The sequence below is a fragment of the Aquarana catesbeiana genome, linkage group LG13, assembly GCF_042186555.1.
Source record: "Aquarana catesbeiana isolate 2022-GZ linkage group LG13, ASM4218655v1, whole genome shotgun sequence".
Lineage (NCBI taxonomy): Eukaryota > Metazoa > Chordata > Amphibia > Anura > Ranidae > Aquarana > Aquarana catesbeiana.
Window position 1 is genome coordinate 77384876 of NC_133336.1, and position 20377 is coordinate 77405252.

A 20377-nucleotide genomic window follows, 5' to 3' on the forward strand; every position below is an offset into this window, starting at 1 on the left:
TCATACCAGACCCAAATGACCTGGTAATTGACTGTGGGGGAATCCCATGCCATTTTTTTCAATGACTTTTATGTGTATTGCTGAGACCCGACAATTCATTAATAGCCGCTAGTACTTTTAAATTACTTTTTTTTCTTTAGAAATGTCATTTTGCTCTCGGACTGTTCTAAACACGGGAAACATGCGCTACTTTACAGGCATACTATAGACACCCCCCAGGTACAAAATTTAAAGGAATATTTCTTTTATTGTTTCACTTTAAGCATTATTAAAATCACTGCTCCCGAAAAAACGGACGTTTTTAAAACTTTTTTTTGCATTGATACATGTCCCCTGGGGCAGGACCCAGGTCCCCAAACACTTTTTTATGACAATAACTTGCATATAAGCCCTTAAAATTAGCACTTTTGATTATTCATGTTCATGTCCCATACACTTTAACGGTGTTCGCCTGTTTGAACAAATTTTTTGCCTGTTCGCATGTTCTGCTGCAAACCGAACAGGGGGGTGTTCGTCTCATCCCTATTAGTAAATGAGGGGAAATTCTGCTGACTTCCATCATCCAATCATGTGCAAACAAAATTTTTTTTTTTTTTTTTCTTGCATATGTTCGGGTAATCTTTCTAATGTGAAGCTTCATCGTTTTTAGTAAGCCTTTAGTAAACCCCAGTGAATTGGAGAGCCAATTAGTACACCCATCCTAAACTCTGATTGCAGGCCATAGAGTACACCTACCTCAAACTATGTTAGACCCCTTTCACACTGGGGCGCTTTGCAGGCGCTACAGCGCTAAAAATAGCGCCTACAAAGCGCACTGAAAGAGGCGCTCCTCACACTCCAGTGTGAACGCCAGAGGGCTTTCACACAGGATCGGTGCACTGGCAGGATGGTAAAAAAAGTCCTGCAAGCAGAATCTTTGGAGCGGTGAAGGAGTGGTGTGTATATCGCTCCTTCATCGCTTCTGCCTATTGAAATGAATGGGGCAGCGCGGCTATACTGCCGGCATAGCGCTGCTGCAGCAGCACTTTGCGGTGGTTTTAACCCTTTCTCGGCCGCTAGCAGGGGGTAAAACCACCCCACTAGCGGCTGAATACCGCCGCTAAATCGACGGTAAAGCAGTGCTAAAAATAGCACCGTTTTCTGCTGGCGCCCACACCGCCCCAGTGTGTAAGGGGCCTTAGAGCCAGTGGGGTTGATTTAATAAAACTGGAGAGTGCAAAATCTGGTGCAGCTGTGCATGGTAAACAATCAGCTTCTAACTTCAGCTTGTACAATTAAGCTTTGACAAAAAAAAATCTGGAAGCTGATTGGTTTCTGTGCAGAGCTGCACCAGATTCTGCGCTCTCCAGTTTTAGTCAATCAACCCCAGTGAGTACATCCACTTCAGACTATGTTAGAGCCAGTGAGTACATCCACTTCAAACTACAGTGCCTTGAAAAAGTATTCATTTCAAATTTTGTCATGTTACAACCAAAAACATAAATGTATTTTATATGAATTATATGTGATAGAGTATAGACCTAAATCCAATTGAGAGTCTGTGGCAAGACTTGAAAATTGCTGTTCACAGATGCTCTCCATCCAATCTGACAGAGCTTGAGATATCTTGCAATGGGCAAAAATGTCACTCTCTAGATATCTAAAGTGTGTAGAGACATCCCCAAAAAGACTTGCAGCTGTAATTGCAGTGAAAGGTGGTTCTACAAAGTATTGACTCAGAGGGGCTAAATACAAATGCACGCCACACTTTTCACATATTTATTTGTAAATCATTTTGAAAACCATTTATAATTTTCCTTCCACTTCACAATTATGTGTCACCTTGTGTTGGTCTATCACATAAAATCCCAATAAAATACATTCATGTCTTTGGTTGTAATGTGGAAAATTTCAAGGGGTGTGAATACTTTTTCAAGTCACCGAATTCTAATATAATACATTTCTGGGGAAAAAACAAACTGAAACGTTGTAAAGGGGTTGATGAACTGAAGATTGGGGACCTCTGATCAATAATACCTTTCAGCTTATGCGGATCATACCTTGTTCCAATCATCAATTTATGTTGGTAAAATCATAGTTGCTATTACCTAAGCTGGGCTGAAGCACCCTGTAATGTTGGTCAAATGAAGTCTAATCAGGTTCCATTCCTTTTATGTAAACTGATGGTTTAGTATTATCGTGTTTCCCCGAAAATAAGCCCGGGTCTTATATTAATTTTGGCCACAAAAGACACAGTAGGGCTTATTTTAAGGGTAGGTCTTACCATGTAATGTGCTGTCTCCCCCCCCCCCCCCCCCCCCCCTTCCCTCCCTGCCTGTCAGGAATCTCCAGTGTGAACTGAGTTAAAATGCTTGTAAAATCCCATAATTTACTATATTACAGTAGTATATAATGTACAATGTGTGTGTTTCTGTAATATAATTGTGCCAAATACCTTCATTATAGCGCCGCTCTGCGCTTCTGTGACTCGCCGGAGCTCTCTTCCCGCAATTATATTACAGAAACATACACATTGTACATTATATAGTACTGTAATAGAGTGGATTATAGGATTTTACAAGCATTTTAAACTAGGGCTTATTTTCTGGGTAGGGCTTATATTGCAGCCCTCCTGGAAAATAACGCTAGGTCTTATTTTCAGGGTAGGTCTTATTTTCGGGGAAACACGGTATTATCAAGGATTTTGTTTGTCACAACTTTACTTTGCTTATTTCCATTTGGAATGTACAGGTCAAAATTCAGGAGCCTGCAAAGATGATGACAATGTTTTCCTGAGACAATGTTTTCCTGAGCTGCAAACAGTGTTGAGATTTTTCTCTGCAGCCACTTGCATTCTTACTAGTTCTGATTGTGTATCTGGCATTAAACATCAATTGGTTCCAAAACAAAGTGAAGCTAAATATGTATTAATATAGCATTCATTTAGTATAGGACCCCCTGGGCAATAGCCTGCATGAGTTCTATTAAGCATAGCTTTGCTCTAGCACTGGAAAATATCAGCTTGTAGAGACTGTTAGCTTTTTAAAACATTATCTGACTTATTTAATAGGGTAGTGTAGGTACCAATGACAGTCAATCAAACCCATTTTATTAATTTCTCTACTATAAGCTAAAACCTATTATGTGCTACGGATTATATAATTTTGCACATAACTTTTGTAATTTACAATGTTGTATTGTATAGACCAGGGATATGCAATTAGCGGACCTCCAGCTGTTGCAGAACTACAAGTCCCATGAGGCTTAGCAAGACTCTGACAGCCACAAGCATGACACCCAGAGGCAGAGGCATGATGGGACTTGTAGTTTTGCAACAGCTGGAGGCCTGCTAATTGCATATCCCTGATATAAACCATTATCAGGCTGAGAAAGGTGGACAGTGCAAAGAACAACGATGATGTACAAAGTCCAGAATTCCAAGTGACAACAAAATGAAGTCAGAAGGAATAGACCAATGCATCTACAGCATTATGGTATGCAATGCAATATGAATCACTTCTCTATACGTCATACATTAACAGAAAATTTACCATTCTTTCACTTTAATTTGGATTTCCAATGGCTTGACCTGTAAAGAAAAAAAAAAATATATATATATATATATATATCTAAATATGTTTAATATCACACTACAGTTCAAGTCTCCAAAAGAAAGTTTTAATTTTATCATAATTACAACATGTAGCATTTACTAATGTAGCATTCCCAGCAAAGACCTTTAGTCTCGGTTTACACAGGGGCGACTTGTCAGGCGACTTAGCCGCCTGACAAGTCGCGTCCCGTTCTGTACTACGGAACCATTCTAATAGGAGCGACTCAAGTAGAAGAAAGGTTCCTTTACTACTTTTGGGGCGACTTCAGACGACTTGCATTGACTTCTATACAGAAGTCGTTTTGCAAGTCGCCGCTGAAATCGTGTGCAGGTCGCCTCACAGAGTTGGCCTGCAAGTCGTGTTGCCCCTGTGTGAACCGGCTCTTAGCTAACTGCACTGGGAGGTTTTTTCTATGGCCATTTTTGCTCCTCCCACCTGGGAAGTCAGGGTGCAAAGTTTTGTTATTTTTAATTACAAGACAGATCATATAGTACACATAGAGATTGGTTTACTGAAGGCGAATAGACTGTAATTTGCAAGTGCAGTTGCTCCAGAGCTTAGTAAATAAGGTGAAGCTTCACTTTGAAAAAAATACAAATAACGTGCAAGGAAAATAAAAAATAGCATTTCTGCTTGCACATAATTGGATGATGGAAGTCAGCAGAGCTTCTGCTCATTTACTAAGCTCTGGAACACTTGCAGAGTGCACGGTCTATTTGCCTTTAGTAAATCAACCCCATTGATACACTTACATTGCACTCCTTCCAGTAAGGCTACATCTGCCTGTGATTTGACAGTGCCGAGGTGTGAATGACAAAACGCGGGACTCGCATTCAAGATGCCATGCATTTAAATGACACCTCAAATCGCGGTGCGGGTCTGTCGCGATTGTCGCACGATAACACAAGCTGCAATCGCGGCAATCGGCATCGCGGGACGCATGTCGCCCCAAAGTAGCTCCTGAACTATTTTTGGGCCACATGCATCCCGCCGCGATTTCAGCATGTTTTATCGTGCGACAATCGCGGCAGACCATATGGCATCTTGCATGCGAGTCCCGTAATTTGACATTCACACCTCGACGCTGTAAAATCGTGGGCAGATCCGTGGCAAATCTGCCTGTGATTCTAAACGCTGTAGTGTGAATGCAGCCTAAGTGTGTTGGTATGGCCTATGTCACAATTTACATAATAGGAACAATATCTGAAGTCTTTACTGCTACAATCCTTGCAGTGTGGAAAATGGATTACGAAAAGGCTGTATTCGCTAAACAGTTTATGCCTGGCAGCAATTCTCCTTTGCATACCAGGTTTCCTGTCTCTCAAAAAGGCACAGCAGAGTCCTTCAGATCATTTCCATGTTGCTGCTGCCAAAACTTTTATTTCTTTATTGTGTTTTAATTTGTTGTCTTAGCTCATAGGCAATTAACCATAGGAAAGGCGGATGTTCTGACAAATGCAGCATATACAATGGTCAGGGGACAACTTGTACCTTATTGAAGAGATTACTAACTGGAAGCACACAAATAAAACAGCTATCGCTTAATAATGCTGACCCTCTATAAATTCCCAATAAAGTGCAGCTGAGTCTCTTTTGTATGGGACCTGCTGGATATGAGCTTTTAAACAAATTAACGGCATTTTCTAAATCTTTATTCACCCTACAGAAGAAGTATCAATTCATTTTTTTAAGTCTTTATTAAATCTCCTAGGAGAACAAGTGCCTGTAGCAGTTGGTCTTGCTCTGATCCATCCTGCTGTTGCCTAGCAGCTTACCACCTTATCCCGCCTCCCTCTTCCCACTGCTATCCAACCACGCTGCTAGCAAGGAGACAAATACTGTATAGTTATGGCTTATCGACAGCGCTTGTCTCTGGCAGCAGGCACACACTGGAGATGATTGCCACCATTCAGCACACCAGGGGGCGGGTATGACTGATTCTTCACTATTGAATTTATGAATGAACAGTCAGGGCTGTGTAATAGATCTGCGCCTGCTGGTAAACATACACTCAGTGCCGGGACAAGGTCATCCCGTGCCCAGAGCAAAGATGCCAAAATATTCCCCACCCCCCACCTCTCTTAAGGTTAGGGTCAGGGAACTCCCATCCCTGCAATAAACCATTGCACCCAGGGCAACCGCCCCTCCTGCCCAACCCTTGTCCCCGCCCTGCATACACTGCACCAGCAGATCTATCGCACAGCCCCACAGCGCAGTTTGATAGTTTACTATTGAATTTGTGAATGAACAGTCAGTGCCGTGGGGCTGTTTACAGTGAGAATCTTTGGGGTGGGTTGTAACTACAGTACTGTGCTTTTAATTCACATGGAGGTTAGGGATCAGAATAGGACCAAGTGCAGCATGCATTTGGTCCACTTGGGGACTTAATAAATATTAAAAAAAATGAAAGAATAGATACACAGATCCAAACTAACACACAGTGCATCAGATATCAAATAATTTACTTGCCTCCATTGCAGGTAGCTGGATGTTAGTTTCACTATCCATAGGAGAGATTAAACTAAGTGGGATTGTAGTTTGGTTTAAACAATCGTTTTCGGTTTCATTACTCTGAGAACAAAAAGAGTGAAAGTCACAGGTTAAAACACAAACAAGTCTACGGATTGGACAATGAAGAAGTTACACCCCACTGATGCAGTGATCCTTCTGTTCTGTAATGTTTCCTGACAGCACATATGCAAGCAGCAGAGCCTGATTTGCTAGTAGTGCTGGCCCTCCTTCTCCCAGTCTGGTTACTGCTGTACTGTGGATTACTGGAATTTAATTTAAACATTATTTCTGGTACTTATACTATTTACTAATTATATATGGGATTTTAAATTGATGCAAATTTGTAATCATTTAATTATTTTTTACATCAAAAAGAAAGGGCTGACACTCTTGGCCAACATCCGTAGTGTATAAATTAAGCAAAAAGGAAATCATACCATATAGGCAGATAAGGAGTACACAATCATATAAAAGCATTACATTTTATTGTACAAAAGATCTAAAACACCACGTAACATGTTTATGTTCAAAAAGACAATTGCATTGTTTTTGCTCATAAGTCAACCGCATATAGTAATACAGCAATAACCATTAACATGCTAGACAGATTACAGGTATCTTCACGTGTCAACGTGTTTCACTAGAAGCAGCTTCCTCAGGACGCATGGAAACAATACAGCAGTTGTCTCAACACCAGAGCACCAGCATGCAAAAGACTCCCTTGGCGGGCACCGAAGCATAAGGAGACCCCAAAAGGGGGCAGACACTAGCGTACCTTCTTAAAAATACCTCATGACAGGCAAGCAAACACATCAGAGCAAGGGAGGAGGAGCACTGATCCAAAGAAAGGATGTAAGAATAGTCACCAAACAGCTCTAAGGATATGTTCAGCTGACATGATGGTAAGAAGTCAAATACGACCATATAAGACCAAAAATCTCCAAAGCCAATATCTATACAATAGAGAGTCCTCTCAGTCCAGAGCTAAGCATCATTATCCCACAGCCAAACAGACTAGTGATAGAAAATCAGGTCACCAACATCCAGAAGAAAATCCAGTGCCAGAACTGCTCAAGTATCCTGCTCCTGCTACTTATCTGGCCTATATAGTCTGATTTCCTTCTTTTTTTTTTTTTGTTTAATTTTTTTACATCAGCATGAAAATCAGCTTCGGGACACTGTTTGCTGCTTTAATGCACATGTTAAGGCATTCCATTCATTCTGAATAATTGGCAGTGCACCTTAAAACATTAGAAATACACTAGTTTTAGTGCCGGTTCACACTGATGCGAGTTCATAACGAATGTGATGCGTCAAAAACATTCTAAATTCGCATGTCATCCATAAAGTCATTGTTTTCAATGACCGTCGTTCACATACATGCGTTGCGATTCCCCTACGAATGCGATGCGATGAAAAAAAAGCGTCTTGTGCGAGGTTACTGCGTTGCGTTGCGAATTTAGCCTCCATAGACATCAATGTAAATCGTTCTGGAATCGCATTGTTGGTTCAGATATGTGCGAATTCCACCACACTACTCTCCACAAAAACCAGGAAATACACAGGAAGTTAACACCTTTTTTCTTTTTCCATTATGATTCCATTGGCTAGAACATCAATCGCAGCTATGACCAACTCCTGAAATTCGCGGTAAAATCGCGGTAAATTTGCGGTAAAATCGCACCTCACACAGGACAAAAAAATGGAACAAATTTGCAGCGCAGCAGTGTGAACCGGCATCTAATGCAGTACACCACAGCACACAAATGGTTATATGTGTACCTTGCAGTGCTCTACAACATACGTCCACTGAGCTTGTGCATTAGGGTTCTATAAAAAATTGTACTACATCACACAGCACTCTGTGCATTACAGTCCATTATCACAGTACAATAGTGTTAATTGGCACTTATGGAATTCAATGAAAGTTAGTCTTTCAAATAAAACACAATTTGTAGATGCATTTTGGTGATGTTATACCAGAGCACTGAGCATTTCATTCATGTGTGTGTATATGTGTGCTTTTGTATTGGAAACTTCATACAAAATCTACACTAAGCCAATAAATGATATACTCAATACAGGTTTCCTTCCAGAGCAAGTGTACTTACTGTATTATCATGTAAGTCACTTTTAGACTGAGGTACACGTCATTCTATATCAGCTAAGTGTTGAATTTTGAATATATTAGGGATGAGCTACTATGTACAAGCAATCTTATGTAAAAGCATCTTCAGCATCATGACTGGTATGCAGGCCACATCAGCTTGAATGAAAAGTAGTAATAGAGTGGGTGGCATTAATCAGTGCAAAAGGCCATAACTGTTGATTAGGATTGTTTGAGGAACATATTTGAAAAGACTGCAATTTAACTCTTGATACATCTAAAATAAAAACTGTGAAATACTTACAAAGGTGACATCCAAGGAGGAGTAGACCCTTTTCAGACTGGCTGTCATTTCTGTTCCATAATCCTGAGGATAATGGAACACCACTCTTTCCTGTGAACCGGACTCAGAGCTGCTCTTTGATTTGAGTAAGATTCTGTGTTCTGCTTCATAGGAGCCTCTTACAGTCAGAACCAGCTCTGTTTTATCTAAGAACATACAACAGAAGATACAGTTTAAGCTCATGGAACCTTCCCGACCTCTGACCCGTTAGCAACACATTCCTCCAAGGCCTCATTCCCAGAGGTGGTAGAAACCGGTGGTTCTGCTGTGTTTATACCACCCTCCAACCACCCACATCCAAAGGAACACGATAGCTCATGGTAGCAATGTTAGTACACATTGCCGTGGCCACAATGCTTTGCATTGCAGTGCGGTGATTTTTAAAGTAAAAAATACAGTGTGCTTGAAGCGCAACAAAAAAAAAAACAATAATGAAAAATGAAAAAAAAATCTGACAGCTGCTCTCACTATTATCCACATACAAAACAGTGTTCAAACTTAAATATTCAAATTGTGTAGTCTTGTCAATCAATATTTGTAAAACATGCAATATAAATATCAATCAATTCATAAATAGATACATTTAATCAGTATAAATAAAGTGATATCAACTGATGTAAATAAATAATAAATAAATAAACAAGTAAAAAATCAGTTGAAAAAACAACAATCAGTGAACGTGCGATGCAATGAATAAAATAAATGTATATAAAAATATCCAAACCCCCCCCCCCAAAAGTTCATCAGCAAAAGCTTATCAAAACAAAGTCCACCATGAAATGGTCTCTCCAGTGATTAAAGTGTTCCACAGTAAGAGTCATCTCCATGAGCCCCTGTGAAGATGCCTTTTTGGACGAAACACGTAGGATGCGGCTACTCCAGTTACGCCATTACGCCCACTAGAGTGGCTGATGGAGCTTTTGTGAAACGCTGTTTAACCGCTTGCCGACCAGCTGCCGCAGTTTTCGCACGGCTGGGCGAAACAAAGTTACCTTACGGCGCTTCGCCTTTTGGCCACTAGGGGCGCGCGAGCGCCCGCAGCGTATGCCAGGAGCTGATGCGAGTGCCAGCAGGCGCGATGACCTCCGTGATCGTTCGTGACAGAGCGAGAACTGGGATCTGGGTGTGTAAACACCCAGATCCTGGTTCTTTCAGGGGAGAGGAGACAGATCATGTGTTCATATGAACACCAATCTCTCTCTCCTACTAGACAGTCCTATCCCCTCACAGTTAGACACACATAGGGAACACAGTTAACCCCTTGATCGCCTTTAGTATTAACCCCTTCCCTGCCAATGACATTTACACAGTAATCAGTGCATTTTTATAGCACTGATCGCTGTATAATTGTCAATGATTTCAAAAATGTGTCAAAAGTGTCCAATGTGTCCGCCATAATGTCGCAGTCCCGATAAAAAATGCAGCTTGTCGCCATTACTAGTAAAAAAATAATAATAATAAAAATGCCATAAATCTATGCCCTATTTTGTAGACGCTATAACTTTTGCGCAAAGCAATCAATATACGCTTATTGCGATTTTTTTACCAAAAATATGTAGAAGAATACATATCGGCCTAAACTCAGGAAAACAATTGTTTTTTTGATAAAAAATGTGAGATATTTATTATAGCAAAAAGTAAAAGATATTGGGTTTTTTTCAAAATTGTCACTCTTCTTTTGTTTATAGCGCAAAAAATAAAAACCGCAGAGGCGATCAAATACTACTAAAAGAAGGCTCTATTTGTGCAAAAAAAGGACGTTAATCTTGTTTGGGTACAATTTCGCACAACTGCGCAATTGTCAGTTAAAGCAACGCAGTGCCAAATCGCAAAAAACGGCCTGGTCATTGAGCAGCCAAATCTTCCAGGGCTGAAATGGTTAATGTTATTTATATGTGAGTAGATACCCTACCCAGTTTTTATTAAAGGTGTTTTAAACTATTGCATTATGAACAATTCCCCATCCTTTTTTTTTATGATATAATTGCTTGGGTGTTCCTGGCGTGACCTTACCAGAGCTGTGGAAGGGGCTGACAGGCTGGTTTGAGAGGCTGGGAGGTTGAGCTTTTTTTTTTTTTCTCCATCCATCTATTCATCCTGATTTCATCCCACAAGCGCTGTTAGACCTCCTAGTATATGAGGTCTAACTGTCTGATAAGTAGAAGTGTTGATTTCCTGATGGTTGGTGCACAGTAGTGTTATTATGAAGAGTTTGCTACACGAACTTTAGCTGTCATTTTTTTCTACTGTAGAGAGACACTTTTGTTGATGGACTTTGTTTTGATGAACTTTCACTGTTGAACTTTTGTTTGTTTATTTGGATATTTTTATATATATTTATGCACAATTATTAATTGGTGTTTTTTCATTTGATTTGTTAATTGATTATTTTTTTATTTAATTATTTATTTTCATCACTAACACAATGTTTTTCTGGTTCTGTTGGTTCTTGCAGCATTTGTCAGCCTGGTCTGCCACATTCTGTCAAATTGTACAATGGTATCTATCAAATACACTCTATCAAATTTTCTAGGTTCTACTTATAAGTGATACTCACTTTTAAAGACCTCTTTCTTCTCTTTTTTTACTATCACCTCCAGGGCAGCCATCTCTGGGCACTGAAAAAAAGCCAGCATGAATTAAACATACATGCCCTAGAAATCTGACTGCTAAAAGATCTTTAAGCAGATTAAAGTACAACTATAGGCAAAACTTTTTTGTTAAATTTTGGAGTAAGAAAGGGCTATAACCCCTGTGAGATTTGTTTTTCGCCATCTGTGTCCCATTTGGAGATTTCCCTTCACTTCCTGTCCCATAGCCAAACAGAAGAGGAAATACCTGAAAATTAAAGGGATTTCGTTGACAACCCCCAGGTCACCAGAACTAGTGTACCTATTGGAAGATTTCCCCTCTACAGTATTACTTTTCTGGGGACAGCCCAAAATTTGGGATTTTCTTTTATGTTCACTTTCAATGATAATGGTGAACAGGACAAATAGAGAGTGGATCTCCTTAACAGGGGACACAGACAGCAATAAAAACTGACAAGCATTCAAATCCCTCTCCACTCTATCCAAAACTAAAAAATGCCTTTAGTTATATTTTAATGCTTCCGAGAGACACTATACTGTGAACATTAGAGGCATATCCAGTGCCTGGCTTATCTCAGGGTAACTATAGCTATTGGCCAGCAACCTGGGTTTGCTCCTAAGAATAACAGACCAGAGAGTCAACTGAGTTCACAAAATGATCATATGGATCCAGAATTGCCAAACTGTCAAATAAGACATGCTGCTGTATATATAACATTAATATATTAACAGTTTTTTTTTCCAGTTTTAATGTGCTTTCTGTATTTGGTACAGGTAGATTTATGTTCATAATTGTAATGCCGTGTACACACAGTCAGACTTTTCAGCTACAAAAGTCCGACAGCCTGTCTGACAGACTTTCTAACGAGCGGACTTGCCTACACACGATCACACCAAAGTCCAACGGATTTGTACGTGATGACGTACACCGGACTAAAATAAGGAAGTTCATAGCCAGTAGCCAATAGCTGCCCTAGAGTCGGTTTTTGTCCGTCGGACTAGCATACAGACGAGCGGATTTCTGGGTCTGGCGGAGTTACGACATAAAGATTTGAAGCATGTTCCAAATCTAAAGTCCGTCAGATTTGCAACGGGAAAGGTCCGCTGAAGGTCCGGTGAAGCCCACACATGATCGGATTGTTTGCCGGATTTGGTCCGTCGGCATCTGTCAGACCAGTCCGGTCGAAAAGTCTGACCGTGTGTACGCCCCATTAGTGTTTTTGTGCATAGCACTGAACCCCAGGCAGTTGTGCCATCACCATACAGTATGTGTCTAGGTACTGAAGGGTGGTTGAACTTGCAGGCACAATCTGACCAACCTCAGGAAACTGTGTCTTCAAGTAACTCCACAAACACAAATACTTGGCTGTTTATTCTAATATAGAATGGAAGGTGAGAGTAATGCAGATAGAAAGTGATTGGAGCTGCTTATTTTGGGGGGATCAATACCTTTTGAAATGGGTTTTCTAAACAATGATCAGCTCAACAGTGATCATCCAGTTAGTATCTGCCTAGCCCTACAGACAGGAGAGCAATACCTAGTTTTGCCACAAAAGGCCTGAATGGACAATTGTCATGTAGTTTCTATGACCACCTTGGTTAAATTGGATTCTAAATATTTGGTATGCTTACCACCAACACTCCATTGGTTGTGACTTTCTTTCTTGTTTCTGGTCTGTGAAATAAAGGAAATATTAGAAATTTTCATGTGCCTATCCTAACCTTCTAACCCTACCCTTTCTTTTGCATAGGCAACTGCCTCAACCCTCTCCATGGCATGTCATGTGGTATATCATACAACAATAGACAACAGAGAGAGGCGAGGCTGTGTTTGTGTCTATTACACCAGGCTATTACCGATACCACCTCAGGCCTGGCTGCAACTGTGAATCCCAACATCCCTATGCTGGCCAGACTTTTTTCTTTTGTAGTTCTCTTAGAGATCATTTATGAATCAACACTTGATTTAAGGCAGGTTCTCCAAACTTTCTAAATGAAAGGCCAGTTTTCTGTCCTTCAGACTTTAGAGGCCTGACCGTGGCCAGTGGGAATAGAAAATGCATCAGACTTGGTGGTTAGTGGAAGTCAAAAAAATTACATAGTGCCAGTGGTCAATAAGAGGAGGAATAGGGCCCCATCATTGGTGTCAGTGGGAGAAATGATGCCCAAATAATGGTCTCAGTGGGAGAAATGGTGCTCAATCAATGGTATCAGTAGGAGGAAAAGTGCCCTATCATTGGTGTGAGTGGGAGGAAAAGTCCCCCATCATTGGTGTCAGTGAGAGGAATACTGCCTCATAGTTGGTGTCATTTGAAGGAATAGTGCCGATCATTGGTGTCAGTGGGAGGAATAGTGTCCCATAGTTGGTGTCAGTGGAAGGAATTTATTCCCATTTTTTGTGTCCAAGGGAGGAATTATGCCCTACTGTCAGTGCCTCATTGTTGGTGTCAGCATGAGGAATATAGTACGCTATGGGCCAAATAAAGACAAGCAAAGGGTCGTAGTTTGGATCCTCTCGCTTTCAGGCATCCAATCATAACAGTGCAATAATTTAGATAGGACTTAAATTGCGCATCCATCCATGTACGCAAAGTTGGTATATTTATTGACATCTGTCACTTCTAGGTAAAATTCAGCACATCACTTTTGTTAGAAATGATGAAGTTGCATTCAGAATGCATTTAAGATCAGTTTGAGATTCTTCTCAGAGCCTTCTAAGTAACTTCACAGATACTTCTGCTAACCTTCTGACCCTCATTTGACCTTTTTCTAAACTTCATCAAACCGCTTTTGCATTCTCATTGATTCATATGGAGAATAAAGCTGTTCTGATGTAAACAAAAGTCTGTGTACATAGTCCTTTACTCATGTATTGTACTGATCAGTATTTGTACTTACATGGTCACCAGATTAAATTCTACATGAAGTTCCTCCTGAAACTGAGAAGGAAATTAGCTGTTAACCTCAAGACATATCAGCTTTAATGTACAGCTTAAGTCAGAATGTTTATCTTAGTTTTTGGATAGAATTTTGCGAGATTTTCCATTAATTTCCTGTAGTGGAAACACAACAGGAAGAAATCTCTCCAAAGTAAAGACATAATCCAGATGTCACTGGGACCATTGTCCTCAAAGTAAGATTTCAACTGTAAAATGTTGAATTCACCACCACTTTCTGTTACGGGGCACATTAATGAAAACCTGACAGGGTTTCTACCCCTTCTACTCTACTCCAAACTAACCAGAAACAAGTTTTGGATGTAGATATGCTTTAAGGAATAGACATTTTGATTCTATCAGTTCAGAGGTTATGATATTGTATTTAAACACAAAGCAGAACCGTTAGTTTCAATGTCTTATCTTCAGGGGCCTCCATATATTTTTAGCTGCTCATAAAATCTTGCCTTCCAGGTGTCCCAGGGATCCCAAAACTAGAAAGTATGCTCTGTGGAAATCTCAACTTCTGAGCAAAGTTAAAAGTAGGCACTCTCCCTGGGGTAAAAGGGCAGCACGTAAGTGTGAACCCTGATCCCTAATGTATAAGGCAGGCCATACATGGGACGAATTTCGAAATAATTTTCTTTAGAAAATCTTATCTAAGAATTTACGTTCTTATTTCACACCATTAGTGGGCCGCAGCAACAGCTGATTTTCCCGTGGCAATCAAATTTGAGTAATTGTAATGTTGGAAATTTTTTGAAAAAACGAACCATTTTCTAATCAATGATGGGAGAATCATGCGAAAAATGTAATTGAAAAAGAAATGCGCATGTGCAAGAAAAGAAAATTCTTGGAAAGAAAAGAAGATTCCCGGCCACAAAAATTCTTTTCTGTAGCAACAGTAGGTGAAATTGAAGGCTTGGTTGTCCGAATTTCGAAATCAATGGTGGCATCATCGGATCACAAAATGCACAATTTTTCTGATTTTCAAAAGAAAGTTCTTTCGAAATTCAACCATGTATGGCCAGTCTAAGTCATATATTAAATATCCAATTGCAGGAAGTGTTCACATACCCACAAAACATAATCCTTAATAGTGCCCAAAAATATTAATTTACATGAAGAAACTATAACTGTTCCAAACCTGCATGAGCTCAACAACAGTGATAAAACTACAGTGCCCCTTCCCCTTTCTTGCAAAAAAAGACAAAAAACAATGAGTTTTTGCATAAACAAATATAAATATATTAATCGAAATCAACATGTCCTCAACCACAAAAGTGACACTTATTTGTGAAGGCTGCCCGATGACGTCCGACTGTATGATGAAATGCGTTGGGAAGGATTACCCTGCGTAACTTCCACTATGTCACTTCTGCCCATTGGATTGCAAGCTTGGGCTCCACAAACCGACCATATAAAGAAGGGATTGTTATGCGCCATTTTTTACATTTGTCAATTGCATTCACTTTGTTTTAACCTTTTAAGCTAATAAAGCGGAATTACATTATTCTGGGTCTCTCCCTGTCTCTCTGTACATGGTGGCTTATTTGGAGTGGAGGGGAAGGGCTTGGCATCTGAATTACCTATAGTGAAAAAAAAGTGCCCAGTTTGTTGGTCCTGAAAACTTATGGTCAAAAGGAAAAGTGAAGGTAAAGGGAATCTTGAATATTTTGAAAAAAAAAGACCCACTTATATAAATAATGAGGTCCACAAACATCGGTGAGTGTGTGGCACAGGGGGAAATGTGAGGAGAATTAGCAGGAAAGTGGAGCAGAAATTGAAAGATGAAATAATGAATTGACACACAAGAGAACTGTTATAATGGAATTGTAATAATTACAGTGTGCAACAAAGGGGGAGGTGCATCGTAGTGCTAAGTTCACAAATTACAAATCACTATTGCAATTGAGTAAATAGTTTGTAATTATTATTATATTTATATTATTTGTTTATGCAAGAATTCATAGGTTTTTTTGGTTTTTTTTGAAGTGCTGATTTAACAAATAAGTATTATCACTGTGGCGGAGCTCATGCACGTTTGGAACAATTACTATACTATTTTATATATATATTTTTTCCTATATTATAGTTTTTTCAAGCAAATGATTACCGGTATTTTGGGGCACTAATAAGGATTATCTTGTATGGTTATGTGAACACAATAGGCAATTGGATGTTTGACTTATACTAGGGGATAGGATGGTACACTCAAGCCCTGCACTTTTACTTTTTTGGAATTAAAGTGGTTCTAAAGCCTAAACATTTTTTGCCTTCGTTGGATCTAGCGCTGTGGCTTCCCACACAGGGGGCACGGGACAGAGAGGAGGGGCCAGGAGTGCCGGCAGAGGACCCGAGAAGAGGAGGATCAGGGCCGCTCTGTAATTCCAGTGCACAGAGCAGGTAAGTAAAGAGGTGTTTGTCATTTTTTTTCCTTTACAATTACTTTAAATCCTAATAATCAGGGGGATATTTGAATGTTTAGTAGCTTTAGGAGTTTTTTTTATTTTTTCATTATGTAATCATAGCAGAAACAGCTTCCCTGCCGATAAGGTAATAGCCATGCGAAGGAAATGAGGGAAAATAAATCTTAACCACAGGTTTAAGCCTCGTACACACGATGAGAATATTGGACGAATGATCGTCCTTTTTTTTTGCATCCTAGTCTCATGGAAAATGAAGAGGTTACTAGAGTTACAAAAATTCTCATAAGTCAGAATACAGCTTCCCGCGATGATGTAATGTATTGCAATGTATTCTTTCATTTACGAGCATGCGCGTTCTTGGTCACGCAATTTTTTTTTTAATAGGAGGGTGCAAGGAACAGGATTTTATAAACACAAAAAAACACACACAAAAAAAGTGAAGATGGAATTTAAATTAGGTGTAAACCCAATCATCAAATTTTCCTATAAGCTTTCAATGTTCATGTAATTCCAAAGTTTTCAATGTTTTTACACCTGCAGAATGTCATTTGTCACATGCGCACCTGGTGGAGACTACAAGCGGCCATACTGACGTACATTGTGTAGGCATGGTCCACCATTGTCACTGTTAGTAAATTAGTCCAATGACAAGCAATAATATGCATCTGACACTAGAGTGAATGCATGTAGACAAAAGTGGCAGAGAAAGGCTGGCAGAGATCAGCAGCACCCAGATGAAAATATTTATATTTATATATAGTCGTGCTCAAAAGTTTGCATACCCTGGCAGAAATTGTGACATTTTGGCATTAATATTAAAAATATGGCTGATCATGCCAAAAAACTTTTATTTAAGGATAGCAATCACATGAAGCCATTTATTATCACATAGTTTTTTGGACCCTTTTTAAATCATAATGATAACAGAAATCACCCAAATGGCCCTGATAAAAAGTTTACATACCCTTGAATGTTTGGCCTTGGTACAGATACAGAATGTGGCACACACAGGTTAAAATGGCAATTAAAGGTTAATTTGCCACATTGTGGCGTTTTAAATCACAATTAGTGCCTGTATATAAATAGTCGATGAGTTTGTTAGCTCTCACATGGATGCATTAAGCAGACTAGACACTGAGCCATGAGGAGGTAGAAAAGAACAGTCAAAAGACCTGAGTGACAAGGTAATGAAACTTTACAAAGATGGAAAAGGATATAAAAAGATATCTAAAGCATGGAATATGCCAGTCAGTACTGTTTAATCACTTTTTAAGAAGTGGAAAATTAGGGGCTCTTTTGATACCAAGCCAAGGTCAGGTAGACCAATAAGTATTGCAGCCACAACTGGCGGAAGAATTGCTCAGGATACAAAGGAAAAATCACAGGTAACCGCAGGAGAAATACAGGCTACTCTCCACAAAAAGATGGTCTGATTGTTTTTAAGGAGCACAATTCAACGATACTTGAACAAAAAAGAGTTGCATGGTTGAGCTGCCAGAAGGAAGCCTTTACTGTGCCAATGCCACAAAAAAGCCAATGAGGCATGTCAAGGTGTTGTTGGGCTTATTGTAACCAGGCTTTTTTGTGGAACTTGTACAGTAAAGGCTTCTTTCTGGCAACATGAACAGTACTGACTGGTATATTCAAGGCTTTGGATATCTTTTTTAAATCCTTTTCCATCTTTGTAAAGTTTAATTACCTTGTTACTCAGGTCTTTTGACTGTTTTTTCTGCCTCCTCATGGCTCAGTGTCTAGCCTGCTTAGTGCATCCATGTGAAAGCTAACAAACTCATTGACTATTTATACACAGACACTAATTGTAATTTAAAAAAACACAAATGTGGGAAATTAACCAAGGTGTCTGTACCAAGGCCAAACATTCCAGGGTGTGTAAACTTTTTATCATATTTATACTAAAGCGCAAACTGTATTTTATGGGAAAAGAATGGACGTTGTCCATGAGACAACTGATACATGGATAATGTGATAGAAATATATGTTCCACGTTCATGGTCTCTGAGCTTTACAGGATGTTAAGCTCTAGTAAAAGCACATGCAGATCTATAAAACTAATAAAATTGTAAGTTATAAAAGAAGTTGCTGAAATCAATAAATAACTCTGCTTCAGCATGGAAATGAAACTGCTTACTATACATCCCAATACATACCTCTTTATTTAGCATAAAGCTTTCCAATATTGTTTCATTAAGTGGGACATTTCCCAGATCATAGTTCACTGTAAAAAGGTGGTCATCTCCGGTCCCTACATCCTCATCATGTAGTGACAACTCTAGGATGTTCTGTGGACAGGAGCAAACAAGAGAAAATGGAACACTTAAAGCAGAACTCAGGTCAAAAAATCAAAAACTAATTGCCCATTAAAAGAAAAAAGGAGAAAAAAGCAGCCCAGAGCTGTTACCCACACTACATCTCCCCCCCCCCCCCCCACTAGATGTCCTCAGTCTTATTGGTTGAATGACTTACTTGATTTGTTGTAGCCGTATTAGTGCAATTGTGACAGAGAAAATTGAGTACTGTCCGTGATACTTTTTTTATTTGCACTAACATACAATTTTTCAGGACAAGCTTTCGGGGTATGTCCCCTTCTTCAAGGTCCAAGCAGTACTGCTTGGACCTTGAAGAAGGGGACATACCCCGAAAGCTTGTCCTGAAAAATTGTATGTTAGTGCAAATAAAAAAAGTATCACGGACAGTACTCAATTTTCTCTGGTTGAATGACAAACAACATCATTCAACCCACTTTCTGTCATAGACCTGCCCCCAGCCTGTGACCGGATAGTAAAGGAGAAGCAACACAGTGATGAGCTCATCTGTCTGTCACTCCGCTTTGGCCTCTTATTAGGATATTCCAAGTACTGCTTCTCCCTCTCCCGGTCGGAGATCTGCTGTACATGGATTGAAAGAGGCTGGTACCAAGTCAAATTCAGGTAGTACGCTGCTTGCATTTAGGAAAATACATTTGATTATGTATTACTGAACACAGAGCTTTAAATATTTTATGTATGCCTGGAATCCAGCTTTAAAATTACAACCTCCAATTATTTTCAAAGTTAGAGAAACATCCAATATTACAGAGAAGAACATGGACATACATATTCAGATTTGTATGTATACTTATGATTGAGATCTTGGCGTTGATTTACTAAAGGCAAATAGACTGTGCACTTTGCAAGTGAGGTTGTTCTCATTTTCCCCAGACTTGGGTTAATGTGGTAAAGCTTCACTTTAGAAATAATACCCAATCAGGTGCAAGGAAAATAAATAAAATGAATTTTTGCTTGCGCATGATTGGATGATGAAAATCAGCAGAGCTTTACCACATTCACTAAGCTCTGGGGAAAATGAGTGCAAAGTGTACAGTTTATTTGTACTCTGGATGCACAACAAAGCAGTGTTTCTCAACTCCAGTCCTCAAGGCGCCCCAACGGGTCATGTTTTCAGGATTTCCCTCAGATGAAATGGCTGTGGTAATTACTAAGGCAGTGAAACTGATCAAATCACCTGTGCAAAATAATGCCAAGCCTGAAAACATGGCCTGTTGGGGCGCCTTGAGGACTGGAGTTGAGGAACACTGCCTCATAGCCATACAATATATCTGCAGTGTGAACACATAAGTATTTCTGCATCTGACTGTTTGTTTCAGAAGACCTGGAGTGAGATTTGGTGATATTATTACTGCGCTGCTCACGGTTTTCCCTACTGGAGGCTCTGACACGAGGAAGCAAAGCCCTGCTCATCTACCGAGTTTCTCCATACCGAGTCACAGTACAGAACAAAGCATGGAAAATCAGTGATGGGGAAAGATCAGCTGTAGGAAGACCACAGGCAATGCTGGTGATCAGCCCT

General features: G+C 39.7%; 1 protein-coding gene across 2 annotated transcripts in view; it reads right to left on the reverse strand.

Moving 5' to 3' along the window:
- The window catches only part of LOC141117501 (cytosolic phospholipase A2 delta-like), an 84425-nt gene that overhangs the window by 38453 nt on the left and 25595 nt on the right, over nt 1-20377 (reverse strand). For both annotated transcript variants that reach the window (XM_073610398.1, XM_073610397.1), the window contains exons 4-10: nt 18679-18810; nt 14044-14084; nt 12778-12820; nt 11112-11172; nt 8516-8700; nt 6063-6164; nt 3531-3568 (exon numbers count right to left, since the gene is read on the reverse strand). In XM_073610398.1, coding sequence (XP_073466499.1) covers nt 3531-3568; nt 6063-6164; nt 8516-8700; nt 11112-11172; nt 12778-12820; nt 14044-14084; nt 18679-18693 — 485 coding nt within the window. In that variant the 5' untranslated portion in view covers nt 18694-18810. The remainder of the gene's footprint in view (nt 1-3530; nt 3569-6062; nt 6165-8515; nt 8701-11111; nt 11173-12777; nt 12821-14043; nt 14085-18678; nt 18811-20377) is intronic.